The following is an 18,403-nucleotide window of genomic DNA, read 5'->3' as shown; positions in this document are numbered from 1 at the left end:
GAATTAATATATGAAAAGGAAACAATACAATTATAAAGGGCGAAACAAATTAATAATGGGGAGATAAGAATCTGGTAACCGTTCGGTGTCATTTTGATTGTTTAAGCCTGCACGTTGTCTTTTTATAAACACCATTTCCGATATCATTCTTTTTCCATAAGAAGGTTCCCCGTTCAAAATCCTCACATTGTCCCAGTCAAAATCGTGAGAAAAATCAATTTTATGTTTAGAAATAACCGAGGGGGAACAGCTCTTTTTTATGTCGTTTTTGTGTTCTTTAATTCTGATATTAAGTTGTCTTTTAGTCTGTCCCACGTAAGTTTTCTCACAATCTCGACACGAAATCATGTATACGACATGACAATGAGAAAATTTATTCAACTTGTTTTTGCCCGTCTTTATAAATTGTGTTAGGTTGTTAGGAATTGAACACGATAATTTTAAGTTGAAGCTTCTGGCTATGGAGTTGAAGTCTTTGTAAACCGATGGAATGTACGGAATAGTAAAAAAGTCTTGAAGTCATTATTGTCACAATTATTGTTTACACAATTACTAGTTAAATTAATATCACTTGATTTTTTATGGATTAAAAACTTAAGCCTATTATGTATAGTCGAAAAAATAAAATTAATTGGATAACAATTATTTAATAGGATATTAATTGCCATTGTAAAATTTTTGTTATGAAATTCAGGATGGGAAAGTAAAAAAATTCTATCGGTTAAACTTATAATAGTCCCTTTTTTGTGCAATATCGGATGATGGGAATGATAATTTAATAGTCTACCTGAAGAAATAGGTTTCTGGAACCAGTCAAATGTGATTGTGTTATTTTTCACGATCAAAGTTAAGTCGAGGAAGTTAATGCGATTGTCCAAACCAACTTCAACAGTAAACTTTAGTCTCTCATGATAAGAATTAAAAATGTCACTGATAAAATTTATGGAATTGTTAGGTGCAGCTAAAATAATATCGTCCACATAACGGTAATAAAAAGGTAATCTAAAAGGCAGTCTATCCAACGCGCTGACTTCCAGGTCTTGTATTACCAGGTCAGCAATCAATGGAGATAACGGGGAGGCCATGGGGGTGCCATAAGTTTGTTTGTAAATTTTGTTATTAAAATTAAAAAAAGTGGAACCCAGTATCAAGCGGATACCCTTCAAAAATTCGTTAAGAGGTATGGAGGTATTAGGGGAAATTGAAACCCATCTGTTAGAAATACTGTCAATAGCTAATTCTATGGGGATATTCGTAAACATAGCTACCACATCTAAAGATATAATTTAAAATTCGTCCCCAATAACAAATCCATTTAATTTATCAACAAAATCGAAACTATTTTCAATGTGGCTATCTGGAGGAGGTAAACTTTTTTGAACAATTTTATGAAAATAAACCGAAAGGGCGTATAAAGGGCTGTTGATGGAGGAAACTATTATTCTAAGTGGGCAACCAGGTTTGTGGATTTTAGGTAACCCATAGGCTCTAGGAAGGACACCAACACTTGTCATTAAACGTCTATAAATATTGTCTTCAATAAAATTGTTTCTCTTCCACCTCGTTAATAATTCACACAAATTGCGTGTTAAAATTTTGCATGGATCTTTGTTGTGTAGAGAGTATGTATCCAAATCACCTAACATTGTTTCTAAATCATTAATATATTGCTTCTTGTCGAGGGCTACAGTGGTATTTCCTTTGTCTGCTCTGGTGATGATGATGTCAGAGTTTGATCTCAAAAACCGTTTGGTAGATGACCACAATTTATAAAGACGGGCAAAGACAAGTTGAATAAATTTTCTCATTGTCATGTCGTATACATGATTTCGTGTCGAGATTGTGAGAAAACTTACGTGGGACAGACTAAAAGACAACTTAATATCAGAATTAAAGAACACAAAAACGACATAAAAAAGAGCTGTTCCCCCTCGGTTATTTCTAAACATAAAATTGATTTTTCTCACGATTTTGACTGGGACAATGTGAGGATTTTGAACGGGGAACCTTTTTATGGAAAAAGAATGATATCGGAAATGGTGTTTATAAAAAGACAACGTGCAGGCTTAAACAATCAAAATGACACCGAACGGTTACCAGATTCTTATCTCCCCATTATTAATTTGTTTCGCCCTTTATAATTGTATTGTTTCCTTTTCATATATTAATTCCTTTCATCCCCTCCTAGGTATCTATACCTTCTCCTCCATACTCCTTATTCTTTCCGTCCCCCCTCCCCCTCCGCCCTCTCACTATTCCTCATCACTTGAATTTTGTCGTTATTCTATTACAAACATTAAGATATCAACCATCATATAATATGGATCTAAGATTTCTCTCCTACCTCGTTCCATCTTGGGTGGATGAGCTTTCTACAAGTGCTTTACTACAAGTATGTAAAAATGATTTATTTCTTCGGTCTGCGCTCATTTTGCAACACGAATTCTCATTTGGTTCTTTTTTTATTACAGTTCTAACGTGGTTGAACTACTCTTTGGTTAATTATGTTATTTGCTTCTTATATTGTATTTAATTAATGCGTTGCGGTTTATTGGTTTTTGTAATAATACTGATGAAGGCCTGATGACAGGCTGAAACATTTGTTTTTAATGTAAATGTTATAATGGTTATAAACTAATATACGATAACCTTTGCACGAATATCCGGCTCCTCTGTTGGCTCTTTACTAATATTATTAATATTAAATTAATATATAAAATTATTTTTATATCTATTTAATATCTTATTTATTTATATAATATTTTTTTATTATAATAGGGCCTCTTCCGCCCTGGCCACCTCTCTGTCCCCACTTACCTCTGCCACCCCATCCACCTCTGCCACCCCATTCACCTCTGCCGCTCCATCTACCTCTGCCTCTCCATCCACCTCTGCCCCCCCCCCCCATTAATTTTTTCCACCTCGCTGGTGATACCAGCGAGCGCGAGACTTTCCTTCTCCTTTTCTTTTTTTCTAAAAAATAAGCACATTTACAGATAAGTACTATATTAAATAAAACAATCATGCATAAAAATTAATCATTTAGTTACAAAAAATAAAAGAAAAAAATAATTTACCACTTGTTTGTTCCTCCAGCTGCTGCTGTTCTTGTTGGATGTTTTCTATGTTTTTATTTGTATTTTGCTATTTGTATTTGTAAATCAGTAGAGTTTCTAACCACAGTTTGTAAACACTTTCTAAAACCGAAGTTTTTAAAAAACGTATGCAATAATATTCAATTTTCTGACAAAAATAATCAAAAATCTTTAAATAAAATAAATTTAGGATTAGAATGCGAAGAATACCTCGACGAACTGACAAAGAACGGATACTTAGACATAGTTGCGAATGTTCGAGAAAATTGTTTGCAATTTTATGTGACAGCTGCCGAGGAAATTAGTAAAGGATTACCAATTAATGACAAATTTTTGTCAAAATTGAAAGTTTTTGATTCAGACGTTGTTTTATTTGATTTTGACAGAGAAACATCATTCAATGACGTTTCTTTTATCGTTCAAACTCTCGGTGGTTTTGACGAAAATGGTTTAAAAAAAGAATGGTTTATTGTACATCTCAATTTTACAGAAACAGAAAAAACAAATCTTAAAAAATTAAGTTTTGATAACATGTGGAAACAGATTTTACAAAGTAAAAGCTCCAGAGATCTTGTAAAATATCCAAATCTTAAATCCCTTATAAATTCTATTAGATCACTTCCAAATTCTAATGCCGATCCAGAAAGAATATTTTCAATTTTATCAGACATAAAAACGAAAAAACGAAATAGCTTTTCATCCGTCTCTGTAAATGCCATTTGCGTTTTAAAATCAGCTTTGAACGCAAGAAAAGAATCTATTTTAGAGATGGAGATTAATGAAAAACATTTGTCTCTCATGTCATCAAACAAATTATATTCTACATGTTCTAAAAAACATAAAAGTTGTCTTAATCTACATGCTGCAGATGATATCGTTGATGATATAGCTGGTCCCTCAACATCTAATGATACGCAATAATAATGTTACAAATAAATAGTATTTTGTATATAACACAAAAAAGTAACTGCTAATTTTATTACAGAAGTGTAATAAGTTATTTGTCTGCAAATGACATCACTTGTAAATGACAAGCGTAAAAAGAGTATCTTGTCTGCAAATGACACCACACTTGTAAATGACAAGAGTAAAAAGAGTATCTTGTCTGCAAATAACACCACACTTGTAAATGACAAGAGTAAAAAGAGTATCTTGTCTGCAAATGACATCACACTTGTAAATGACAAAAGTAAAAAAAGTATCTTGTCTGCAAATGACATCACATATGTATAAAAGAAATATAGAAAGAATAATGAAATGTGGTATAATAGGGCTCCTGGCGAAGGTCCACTAAAAAAACCTAACGCGCCGTTAGTGGAACCTCGAAGGTAGTGCGGAACACCACTATTAATAATACTATTATAATTACTAATAAACTAATAATACATTATTTTTACAATATTTTAACAATACTAACAAGAGTACAATAAATCTGACTGCATTTATAATATATGTTACCGTCTCCTCCACTAATCTCCATAGTACAGTAACTCTTGCTAATATGCAGTAGTTTAAAATAAATAATTAAAAATGGAATAAAATATAATATGGCATATAGAGCATATATCATAGATTGTTGGTGTGAAAATTTTAATTATTTTTCATATAGAAATAATTCGTCTACATTTGAGACGTTAAAATATACACCGATCTCAGATTGAGATACTAGAGTGTACGAAAATTAAGTACATTATTGATCTCACTATTCGGATTCTCCGAATGTACGAACAGAAAATTATTGAACGGGAGAAAAAATATCAGGACGCGAATGACTAATTGTAAGTTGGGAAATAATTAAAAGTTTTACAGGTATGTAAAATCTTTCGAGTCGATAGACATAAATGTCAAAGCAAGCATGGTTAAACGAATAAAGCGAGTGGCAAGAACATAGCATATGTTAAATTTACACTTTGTTGCAATATTGCAAAATAACTTCATTTTTCTATTGACAATAGCAAATCTGAATTATTTCAAAAATTGTTAATTTTAACATATGCGAATATTATTAATAAATATAAACTATTATTTTTTTAGCAAAAAAAAGATTATTTGATAATTTACACTGTTAGAAACAAATGCGGAAAAAAGAAAAGAAAGTTGCGAGAAGCAAATCTCGAACACGGGATTTTTCATATTCCAGCCACTTGCCTTTAGAGTATATATATAGGGACTCTACTTGCCTTAGAAACACTTACTTCTTATTGTTAGCATTTATCGTCTGTTGCGTCGGCTCGGTGGAAGGGAGACGTGCGTTTTTTTCCATTGGTCGACCGGGTCGAGCCAACACCACCTATAGACAAGACCTCTCCCAGTGATGCAATGTTTCCTACCGGGCTCCCGGCTTCCGAGCCCCACACGAGCGAGAAGCGTGTACATGTGCTGCGCGGAACACTTTGCGCAGCACATGTACGCGCTTCTCGCTTGTGTGGGGCTCGAGAGCCAGGAGCCCGGTAGGAAATATTGCATCCCTGGCTCTCCACTGAAATCATGACGTCATCACTAGTAGGCCATTTATCTTTCAGTTTTCTAACGTAACCTTGTGTTTCATGCGACATTAACGTATATTTTTTAATAGTGTAGCGTGTTTTGATAAGAATTTTTTGTTGTGGATAATTGATGAATGCCTGTATTATTGAGGTAAGTCATAATTTTATTAATTTACCGAATTATGAACGTATTTAGAAAACTGACCATAATAGGTTAGATTTGGATCATACTTCTTTATTATTGAAATTATGTATTTTTTTTATAGCAATGCCTTTCAAATGTTGTGTGCCAAATTGTAACGGTAATTACAAAAATGTTAATTATAAAAATTACGCATACACTCTCTAACATCCTTTTAAAGAATTACACAAAAAGACAAAATGATATCATAAGAAGAAAAACAAAAAGAATGCAAAAAGAATGAAAAAGAATGAAACCATAAACTAAAGCTGTTTTATTATTTTATTAAAGGATTTACTATTATTATATTTAATAAAGTAATTTAAATTACTTTATTGAATAAAATAATAAAACAGCTTTAGTTTATGGTTTCATTCTTTTGCAGTCTGGCGTTGTTTTTCTTTTTATGATATCATTTTGTCTTTTTGTGTAATTCTTTAAAAGGATGTTAGAGAGTGTATGCGTAATTTTTATAATTAACATTTTTGTAATTGCCGTTACAATTTGGCACACAACATTTGAAAGGCATTGCTATAAAAGAAATACATAATTTCAATAATAAAGAAGTATGATTCAAATCTAACCTATTAGTCAGTTTTCTAAATACGTTCATAATTCGGTAAATTAATAAAATTATGACTTACCTCAATAATACAGGCATTCATCAACTATCCACAACAAAAAATTCTTATCAAAACACACTACACTATTAAAAAATTCACGTTAATGTCGCATGAAACACAAGGTTACGTTAGAAAACTGAAAGATAAATGGCCTACTACTGATGACGTCATGATTTCAGTGGAGAGGCCTTGTCTATAGGTGGTGTTGGTCGAGCTCACACGGATAGGGTGACGTCATCGGTTCTCGGTTGATTTGTGTGATGCTGCCGCTCGTTTCTGGCAGCACTGCCGATGCGTCGCGCAAGTAGTCGCGTGGCACATGATGCAATAAAATGGGATGTTTTGATTGGTTAATTCGTGACGCGACGGATGACGCGACACGTGAAGCGCTCAGTGGGAATTCAGCCTTAGGAGTAGCGTTATGTGATTAATGTTAAAAAAATTTATTAAAAATATAGTAGCAATTAATTCCGAGCACTATTCTACAATAAATTGAAATATAAATAAAGATTAAGCTTTGTTTAACTTACCGTTCACTAAATTTTTCTGATTTCATATTTGTAACAAGCAAATGTTCACTTTTTTTCGTTAATATATCGAATACCACATTATTAAATCGACTGCATACCATACTAATCTTTGATAAAGTAGGTGGTTCACAGAAATTAAAAATTTTTTCTAATAGCTCGATCGGCAAATTATTGAGCATATTTGTTTTCTTAATTGAATTGGAGTGATTGGAGTAATTGAAATGAGTTTGCTGAGATTGTATGACCGCGTGAAAATATGTATATATTATAACCACTGTGTTCACTTCACTGAACGCTCTACTTTTTTATTTTAATAGTACAATGTCTTCAGCTTAAACATAGCTATTCGGCACAAACTTTCTAGGTCCTATAAACTATACCACGTTGAAATTCCTGAGATTTCTGAAACATTTATTAGACTTTCAGGCAACTTCCCATTCATTCCCCTGAAGCAACTTCCACTAATCCACGCTATACTGCCCAGTTTTTCGCATGTGCGACTGAAGGTTTGTTCTTTATTGCTGCATTGAGTTCACACTGCACTGAACTGAATTGAAATAGTGCAAGTGGGGACAGAGCAGTGCTGCCAGAAACACAGATGTCTATACTAGTACTAGATCGCTAACTTTAGGCTTTGACGTATGGAAAAACTGAGGCTGGCAGAATTTTCGGTTTCGGCCATGACACCCTACAACAAAATGGCCGCTCAACAACTGCTCAACAACTGCTCAACAACTGCTCGGCATCATTCAAGAATTTTTACAATGGCCGGTATTCATAGTCCGTTCTTTTATTCAAGATCGTCTTAAGCACGAACTTATATTCGCTCTCTTCGTCACACATAGATTGTGTCTGACAAAGAGAGCAAATATAAGTCCGTGCTTAAGACGATTTTGAATATAAGAACGGACTATGAATACCGCCCAATATTATCAATTTGTATCACCACGCCGGGTATCACATGTGCATACGCACGTACAGATATACACATACACACGCATTGTCGCCATTTTGTTGTAGGGTGTCATGGCCGAAATCGGAAATCCTGCCGGCCTCAGCTTTTTTGACGAAGTTAGCGATCTAGTACTAGTAAGGCACTAGATATGTAGGTATTCTCATCCGCCATTTTGGTTCCTATTAGATGGAGAATTATAGCGTATACAGGGTGACACTTAAAGACTGCCCACTAAGTACATAGCGTTATTCCTTGCCAAAAAATGAGTCGAAAAAAGTCCTGAATCATTTTTAATAATTGACGTGTTACACATGTACGCTATACTATACTATATACGCTATAATTCTCCATCTAGTAGGAACCAAAATGGCGGATGAGAATACCTACATATCTAGTGCCTTAGTACTAGTATAGACATCTTTGGGTAAGCCTCACTGTCGTCACCAGTGATGCGATCTTTCCCACAGCGGTCCCGGCTCCGCTGCCTCACAACCTTACAGAAGCGCTACGTCACGTATCCGTGTGAGCTCGACCGTTCAACCAATGGAAGAGAGCGAACGTCTCCCTTCCACCGAGCCGACACAACAGACGATAAATGCATGCTACTTAGAGACCCTAAAAAAAGAGACTCGCCAACTCGTCACGTGACTGTTAGTGGATTCTGGGCTTGTTCGTTTTAGCTGCACTGGGGCAGCTCTGGGTCTGCTCTAAACAAGATAATACAGGACAAACTATTTATCTGTCCTGTATTATCCTGTGTAGAGCAGACCCAGAGCAGCCCCAGTGTAGCTAAAACGAACAAGCCCTCTGATTGGCTGGTGTATGGATCGCACATTTGTGCCCCGTGTGCACCATAAAGCTACACTGAACTACACTATAACCTATTTTGATGAAGTGTGATGTGGTTACGTACGTAATGATTAGTGATGATTATATACGGATATATATTTTTAAACATCTATTGTTGGTAAGTTAATTATCTTATCTAAGTAAAATTATGAGAAAAAACAATATATATTGTTATAAAAAAGCTTTCAATTGATAAATTTAGACGCTTTATAGTAAATAAGTAGTATGAAAGTTAAAGATCTATTTCATTAATAATATAATTCTTATCATAGATTTGGATCTTATATTTTGCAATGCCATACATCTGCTGCGCATCGAGGTGCTTCAATAAATCCGGTGAAGGATATGCATTAGTGCGATTCCCTAAAGAAGACCAATATCAAAAAGCATGGTCAGATGCTGTTTGGGGCGAGAATGCGTCAAAACGTTTTCTGGAAAATCTTAGATTGTGTGAAGTGAGTGTACATCATAAGAATGTTATGCAAAATCAAATAAAAATAGTTTTAAAAGTGTTTCTCCATTTTCAGGTACACTTTGAACCATCCGATTTTTTGGTAGTGGATCGCCGGAAAGAAATAAAAAAAGATGCAATATCATCACGCTTCTGTCGTTGTCCCTCTGACAATTCTTACAACAAATCGCAAGCAAGGAATGTTTTTTTATATTGGTCTTCTTTAGGGAATTGCACTAATGCATATCCTTCACCGGATTTATTGAAGCACCTCGATGCGCAGCAGATGTATATGACATTGCAAATATAAGATCCAAATCTATGATAAGAATTATATTATTAATGAAATAGATCTCTAACTTTCATACTACTTGTTTACTATAAAGCGTCTAAATTTATCAATTGAAAGCTTTTTTATAACAATATATATTGCTCTTTCTCATAATTTTACTTAGATAAGATAATTAATTTATCAACAATAGATGTTTAAAAATATATATCCGTATATAATCATCATTAATCATTACGTAACCACATCACACACTTCATCAAAATAGGTTATAGTGTAGTTCAGTGTAGCTTTATGGTGCACACGGGGCACAAATGTGTGATCCATACACCAGCCAATCAGAGTCCACTAACAGTCACGTGACGAGTTGGCAAGTCTCTTTTTTTAGGGTCTCTAGTATGTTATAGAGGTTGCGTTCCGTTTTGCGCATAGCACACATCGTTCGCATCGCTAATGCTTAGCGCATTGGCTGCGTTTCGTTTCATCATGCGCATGATACATGCTTTGAAACGGAACGATATTGAACGCATTAGAAGCGGAAAATCAAGGGCGGTATTCATAGTCCCTTCTTATATTCAAAATCGTCTTAAGCACGGACTTATATTCGCTCTCTTCGTCAAACATAGATTGTGTCTGACGAAGAGAGCGAATATAAGTTCGTGCTTAAGACGATCTTGAATATAAGAACGGACTATGAATACCGGCCCAAAATGGATTCCACAATAAATTGCGCTATCAATGTGACAATGTTTTTAATTGATGAAATGAGTGACAGTAATAGTAGTGAATCATCAATGACTCTTCCATTATGACTCTTCCTATTTTGACACTTTTTACAATATCGCTATCAATCGCCATATGCAATTACGCAATCGCATGGAACGCATAAGCTGCTGCAACTCAAACTTGAGGTAGCTGATGCGTGTATTATGCGCTGCAGGTGGTGGGGATCTAGGGAATTCTAAGCGCTGTTCATGCGCGCATTGAGTGAAACGAAACGTTTTCTATGTAATTCGTGCACATAATGTGCGAAACGGAACGCAACCAGAACTCAATGCTTGATGCACGCAGGATTGGATGTACGATTTTGTGGCCCCTATACTATGATTTTAAGGAGGCCCCCATATTTCTTGAAAATTTAATTTTTGCGATAGTTTGAGCGACCAAAAAAAAAAACCTATTGCAGCGGACTTATAGAAATAACAAAACATAATATACAACAATATACATACCTATGTGTGTATATATATATGTCCGCATTTATTATAACTTACATTACAAATGAATAATATACAATATCGAGATCCAATTTTATTTAAAACATTCGTTTTCGTGCTTTTCTTATTGCGAAGTCTGTTACAATATCTTGAAATGACAAAGTTCTCAGTTTATCACTCTCTATATATAAAATACTCAAAGAATATAGTTTTCTTTGCAGCATGCTTGCACGACATTCATTTTTTACTCTTTTTAGTTTGCTAAATGGTCTTTCTCCAGAGCAATTACTTATCATTAAAGTTAGAAAAATTCGAAATATATTTGGAAAAACTGACTGCACATTATCTTTTATTATTATATTATATAAACTTTGAAAAGTATAGTCTTTTATTTCAAAATAATTTTTTTTTATATATAAGTGAAAATGTTTTATCTCTTCGCATAAATTTTTATCTATATCATCAGGGTAATTATTTACTAATACTTTTACATTTTCTGTCAATTTGTCAGTTTCTGTCAAGTTGTCTTTTAGATCAAAATTTAGAAGAAATGAAAATTTGTTTGAAATATTTTCATACACTTCAGCTCTTTTCTGTATATTGGTTTCTAAAGCGTCCATAATAGGGATAAAAGATTTTATTCGGAATCGATCTCTAGGAGAAAGATCATCAATATCGAGTGCACTTCCATCATTAATTTGTACTTTTCTAAATCTTCTTCTTTTCTTTACGTTCTTATAATCTATGTCATCTTGTAATTTTTCTTTTGCATTTTGTTCAAATTTATCGAAATTATTTCTGCTTTTTTTTATAAACTCTGATAAATATGCATACATTTTTGAACATATATTTAATGATGTTTGAGGATCTTGTAATATTTTGCTGGTTTTTTGAAACTCTTCTAATATATTATTATATAATATAAGCATAAACATAAATTCAAGTTCTTCCATTTTCTCGTGAATAATAGATGCTTTTCTTTTAGTTTCGCCATTTTCATATTCATTATCTTGAAATGTTTTCAAAGCATCAATAATTAAATCGTAATTTTTTAAAACTGTTTTTGTAGCCTTAACATTTGCTTCCCATCTTGTATCAGAAAGACATTTTGAAATTTCAGAATTGGATCCCAAACTCGATTTTCAAATAGACCATCGTTTTGTCAAAGCAGAAAAAAATATGTATATTTGTTGCAAAATTGCAAAAAAGTTTACTGCATCTATACAACAATTAACTGCAGCGCGTTCAACTAAATTTAACGAATGTCCAGCACAAGGAATATATACAGCATATTTATATTTTTCTAAAATTTTTTGTTGCATACCCTTATATCTTCCTGACATATTGGCCGCGTTATCATAGGATTGTCCTCTACATTTGTTAAAATCAATTTTACACTCATTTATAATATAATTAAATATCAAATTGGCCAAATTTTCTCCAGAATGGTTTTCTATTGGTATAAATGTTAAAAATCGTTCGACGGGATAACCATCATGAGAAGATACATATCTTACAATAACAGTTAATTGATCAATATGTGAGTAATCAGGTGTGGAATCAACAGATAAACTAAAATATTCTGCTTTTTTTAAATCTTCAAAAATAGAGTTTCTTACTTTTTCAGCCATTAAATCAATAATTTCATTACATATTGTTTTAAGATAAATATGATGGCTTTCCAGAATTCCCATAACAGCTTATATGATCAGCGAGAAATGGATCAAATTGAGCAATTAATTCTAATAATCCGAGAAAATTTCCATTTTGAGGTGAATCAAATTTTTCTTCAGTGCCCCGAAATGGCAATCCTCGTTCTGCCAACGTAGATACGACTGCAACAATACGTTGAAGCACTTGCCTCCAATATTTTTGTTCTTTCATAATTTGTTTTTCTAATTTTATATTTAAAGTAGATTCACTTTTCCTTGTTAAATATGAGTAAAGCTGCTCTATGACAATTTAAATTCTCATGTTGTTTAATTACAATGGAGTTCCGCCAATCATTAAAGCCATTATTGGCTAAGGTGCAGTTTGAATTTGAAAAAAGCTTGCATACAAAACAATAAACACATCCAGTTGATGGAGAATACACTAACCATTCTCGACTATATTTTTCGCCATTAATTTTTGTGGAATAGAAAAGTCCTCGAGAGCAATATCTTGCTTAATTTTTATATATCTGTTTGGATTTTTCAAATGAATCCTGCCAGTTTTGGCAATCAGCAGGTCCTTTTTTAACCCAAAATAAAATATCATCCTTAGTTAAAGTATTTCATAGACCGACATCACTATATTTTGTATTGATATTTTCTTGAGGATTTTTTATTTTATACCCAGAAAGAACAACAGGTCTAAGAAACGTCTAATAGACGTCTATAGACATCTAATAGACGTCTAATAGACGTCTATCGACGTCTATTAGACGTTTCTTAGACCAGTTGTTCTCCCTGAGTAGTCTGAAATATTATAATCAAATATAGTTTTCTTTTTTTTTAAACGGATATAGATCAAAGAAATCTTGAATGAAAAAACGAATGCAAATTTTCGTTCTTATATATAATTTTTAGAATATATGAAAACTATAAAATAAATGCAAATATAAATGTGAATAACGTTCAGTTCGTATTTTGTTCATTTGTTCAGGAGATGATAAAAAAATATTTGTAACTTATATGTGAACATATCACATATTTATTTGTTATTGTTTGAAGAAAAAATCGTATATTGTTTTTTATTCTCGTGTTTATTATTTATAATTAAATTATTATTATATTATTATTAATTATTATAATATTATTATTTACAATAAAAATTAAGTATAAAATAAAAAAGTTACAGAATAATACTAATTGGAAATCATTTTAAAGAAATAGAACAAAAAATCGAATAAATAAAATCTGAATAAATTTAGCAATAATAATTATTAGCTTTGTAAATCATGCTTTTTATAACTATAATAATAATAATTTTTCAAATAAAATTTGAATAGAATGTTTTATTATATTAGTAATTACAATAAAATTTGCATAATTACTATATTGTTTGACATTTTTGCTTTTATTGCATGTATAAGTGAGCCTGGGGTAAAATGAACTGTAAGGTGTATAGTTAATTTAGATTAATGTCAGGATGAAAAGAACAGAATTTATTACTCGGTAAAATACACCGTAAAATACAATATCAAGGCGCAACGCATGTTAACGCTTGGACGGTTCAACTCAGACTCTCTTGTCCGAAGTCACGCTCATGCAGCCCAACTCACATCACCTTAGCTCGATCACGTGAGCCAATGAGAACACAGAATTATTGCCGTTGGCGGGAACCCACTGGATTGGTCTGGGGAAACCCAAGTAGCCAATGACGACTCAAGGCTGACATTCACGCTTCAGATTGACCGGGAACACAACACTCTAGTGACTAGCCTCTTACAGCTCGGCCAGCCTGTAATTGCATTTGACCCGAATGTGTAATACTAATGAAATACAATATTTAAAATACAACAAAAGCTTTTCTAACAACAAAATATGGGTATACATATGCTGTAACTTATTAATTATCACAAAATAAACTTTCGATCTTTCCGCTGAGCATTGATAATTAACTCGATGTGTTTATATCACATTTTCCTTAAATAAAACAAAATACTTTGGTTAATATCGCAGATAGACAGTGTCGCAAAAACTTAACATTAGATAATACAAATTGCAAAACGTAGAACTTATAGACTAATTGCGTAAATATAAACCAAACTTACATACTATAAATAATAAGTAAATATTAGTCATTATCTGGCTTGAACCCATTAAAGGATTCAGTGAGCGGACCGAAATGGTCACAATGCAAAATTTGCATAGGTCTATTGGGATTGTCGACTAACTGTAACTCCCCTTCTCGAGAATTAACTGAAGAATTTGCAATCAAACAATCTAAACAGTTGTCTATGTAATTACGTACTCTTTTACGTAGCGAAGGAAACCAGTAATTGGCGCTAATACCTTCAAAGGTTTTTTCTGTCCCACAGTGAGCTTGCTCATCATGGTAGACCCAAATAATTTTCCGAATCATTGATTCTGGGACGACAAAACGCGGTTTGTCTGGCCCCTTTTTAAAGATTAAGCCATCGATTAATTCGAATTTATCGCTTTCCTCTAATTCTAATTTTTCCGCTATTTCTTTAAGTCTGCAATCTTGCAGTTGCTTAAACTCTAATTGTCTTTCAAGAGGTAAGTTTTCAACATAGCACGCGACGCGGCTTAATGCATCTACATGGCACATTTTGTGTCCTGATCTATGTGAAACTCGAAATTTATAATTTTGAAGTCTTAATGTCCAGCGCGCAATACGGGGGTTTAAATGGGCTTTGTTTACTGCGTAAACTAGAGCGTGACAGTCAGTCACGACTGTGAATTGCAATCCATACAAATAAATGTGGAAACGTTCGATTAATTTTACAACCGCAAGCATTTCAAGTTCAAAACTATGATACTTGGCTTCTGATTGGTGGATTGACTATAGTACGCTACAGGTCCCCATATTCCCGTTTTCTGTTATTGAAAAAGTATAGCTCACGGACTAAGGAATAGAGGGACGGAGCACAAGCTGTACCGGGGGAGCACGTTTGCGGCGGGGGAGGCCGCCATATTCGTTTAGTAATCACCACACATAGAACTCACTATTTGCGTATGTGTGAGAAATGATAGTCAGATCCTGCGCACAATAAACAAAATAGGAAATAGAAATAGGAATAATTATTAAATATTAGAAATAAGAAATTGGAATTATTTATTTTAAAAATAAAAAGAATAGAAAAAATTAATGCATAAATTAAGAAATAAGAATTGGAACTAATTAATATATTTTATTCTCTTGTTAGATGTAAAATAATTTCTCTTTTTAATATTAAATGTTTATTGCTATTTCTAATATTTTGTCTACTGTATGCAGAGCCTCATAGTAATAAAAGTTAAAGTATTTTATAAAATTTATAATACAACAATAATAAAACCACCTAATCTCTTTATGCTTGTCACTCGTTATGTCTAGTGGCACCACTACACGAGTGTAACCATGTCACAGACACAGAATCTCTGTGTAAGAATCGCTACATCAATATGGCGGAAAGCAGTCCCCCCCGCACGCTTGAATTACCATCCCCTCTCGTCGAAACTAGGACTTTAGACTCGGTCCCTCTATTCCTTAGTCCGTGGGAGAAACAGTTTCTGTTCTGCAGTCTGCAGTTTCAGAATTAGACGCAGTATCTATAGGAATATTTGTAGACATATCTGTAAAAATAGTTGGTACGTCAGGTTGACTCCCCAATAAATAAATCCTCCTTCATGTATCCTCCTTCTGGTATTTTAAAATAACTGTTAATTTGAAATAAATTAGATAATTTAGCTTCTAATAACTTCTTCTTCTTCCTCTTTTGATATCTACTTGCAAAACTTCTTTTCATTTTTAATTAAAAATTTAAAATAAAACTTGAACCAGCACGGAAGTAAATCAGAAATAAACTGTTATCTATGTCAGAGAAGCATTCAAGCGACCTAGCTGTTTTGATATCGGAGACAATTGAACATAAAAACAATTGCAGGTATGGTACGTCAGACCACAGATGTATCATGCCGTCTTCATAGTTACAAATAAAGAGTTTCCAATATATGTATATATCTATATTATATATATATATTTTTTTTAGCTATAATAGGAAAACCCGAAAAAAAGAAAATGAAAGAAAGGAGATATATGATTTTGTAATTAACGCTCTTCGCAAAAAAATATTGTAATAAATTATTTTTTGTTGTGATAAGTGATATAAAAAATATAATTGATAAAAAAGGCTATAACAATAAAAATAATTTTTTATTATTTTAATAATTTTTTGCTGTTATTTTATTACCAATCTTATTAACAAAAAATACATTTTTTTAAATCTTTTCTATACTAAAGAGGCCCCCTTATAATGTGAGACCCCTAAGCTGTAGCTTATTTAGCTTATGTGTAGATTCGGCACTGGGTGCACGTTGCACTGCAATAGAGAACGCTTTGGTGTCACCCATTGAGTAAAAAGAAACAGGAGGGAGCATATACTAGCCAGGACTAGGTAAATCCGCGGACGGATGTACGTCATGGCAGCCATCTTGAGCGACCACTTTTTGAAAGTGAGAGGGAATGCTCGAGCATTGCGGCAAGCGGCATACCGTACGCCGTACGCATTAATATGCAGTGTATAGTCTTTTATGCAACAGTGTATGGAAATAAACGATCAAAATAGTATACTGTAGAGCTTGTGGCATAACAGCAGCAGCTCGAAATCATGGAATAACGTTTCATCGGTTAGTATTATCAACAATAATGAGATTTTTATTTTGGAGATTATAATCATATGTATAGTATTGCGAAATTGTAGATTCACAATAATTACTAAATAATTTTCACTCACAAACAGGTTTCCGAAAAATCTGGATCAAAGAAATGACGAAGGATTTAATATAAATTTAGATTTTAGATTTTAACATTGCTCTTATGGAAATACTGCACGAGTGCAATCTCAATGAAAAACGCCATTAAAATTTGGTATTATTGTTGCATATTATAGTTATTTTCTTTTTATTGTACATTATTTCCTAATTAAACATAACAAGTCATTCAATATTGGCGCCCTTGAGCGGCCATCTTGAGCGACCACTTTATATAGTCACTTCCGTCCGCACTTTTAAGACCAAACGCTCCCTCCTGTTTCTTTTTACTCAATGGTGTCACCTTTGAACTATATACCATACTGGAACGAGCACAGGCTACCCCCTCCATTCGACAAAACGGTCAGACAAGGCAGTGACTCGGTACCGGATTTCTCTTTCTATCTCGTCTACTCTCGACTAATAGTAGCTGTGAACACGTGACCAAAACTGTTGGTTAGATAGAGAAATACGGGTCCGAACAGCTATCTCCATCTAACCGATCGATAACAAAGGCGTGCTCGTTCCAGTATGGTATATATTTCAATGGGTGTCACTAATGTATGTCACAGATGTCTATACTAGTACTAGATCGCTAACTTTAGGCTTTGACGTATGGAAAAACCAAGATCTATAGAGAGAAGGTTACCTCAGGCAAACCGGTTGTGGGCGAGGGACGATGAAGTAAGGGGGGAGCTAGAAACAGCTTGAGGCGAGGGGCGATGAAGGAAGGGGAGAGCATGATGATCTCATCGACAAACAGTAGCTGTCTCTCTCTTTCAAAGTTCTTCCTTTTCTAACTGTTTCTAACTCTGTCACTTGCTCTCATTATTGACTTTTATGTATCAGTTTAAGAGGTTATATAGTAAAAATCGAAGGTACGTATATTAATTATTTTGTCTGTTATTTCTCTTAACATATTCAAATGAACAAAACCGAAGAAATAATTTAACTTACATTTATGAATTTCAGTTACAATTTTTTGACAATTTTTGAGATTTTCACAATTAAATATAAAAAATAAATTTCTTTATAGTATTTTTTTTGTAAATAATGCATATAAACAGTAAATATTATTTTAAAAATAATTTTTAAATATGTACTATTTTTTCTTTTATTTTACTACTTTACAAATGATGTTTTTTGTGTATATCCCCAAATTATATTTTATTTTCATTGATATTACAGTCTAAATACGAGTACAAAGTAATTTGTATCACAAATGCATCTGTTGCAGCGATATTTAACATTATAAACGTTAAATAT

At 33.2% G+C, this 18,403-nt stretch overlaps 1 protein-coding gene and 1 long non-coding RNA gene across 4 annotated transcripts in view; one reads left to right on the top strand and one right to left on the bottom strand.

The window, feature by feature from the left end:
• The window catches only part of LOC105679238 (uncharacterized), a 48,300-nt gene extending 39,789 nt beyond the window's left edge, over positions 1 to 8,511 (bottom strand). For 2 of the 3 annotated variants that reach the window (XM_067358536.1, XM_067358535.1), the window contains exon 1: positions 6,916 to 8,511. In XM_067358536.1, the coding sequence (XP_067214637.1) occupies positions 6,916 to 7,094 (179 nt within the window). In that variant the 5' untranslated portion in view covers positions 7,095 to 8,511. Of the gene's footprint in view, positions 1 to 5,290; positions 6,040 to 6,915 lie in introns of those variants that run through there. The other variant, XM_067358537.1, reaches the window with a different exon arrangement.
• A 158-nt stretch (positions 8,512 to 8,669) lies between these two features.
• Positions 8,670 to 9,492, top strand: LOC137001110 (uncharacterized). The gene is made up of 3 exons (XR_010891238.1): positions 8,670 to 8,837; positions 8,992 to 9,174; positions 9,247 to 9,492. It is a non-coding gene; the product is annotated as an uncharacterized lncRNA (long non-coding RNA).
• Positions 9,493 to 18,403: the final 8,911 nt, after the last annotated feature.

Source organism: Linepithema humile, chromosome 7 (assembly GCF_040581485.1).
Source record: "Linepithema humile isolate Giens D197 chromosome 7, Lhum_UNIL_v1.0, whole genome shotgun sequence".
Lineage (NCBI taxonomy): Eukaryota > Metazoa > Arthropoda > Insecta > Hymenoptera > Formicidae > Linepithema > Linepithema humile.
Note: the sequence above shows the minus strand (reverse complement) of the source record. Positions and strands in the feature narration are given on the sequence as shown.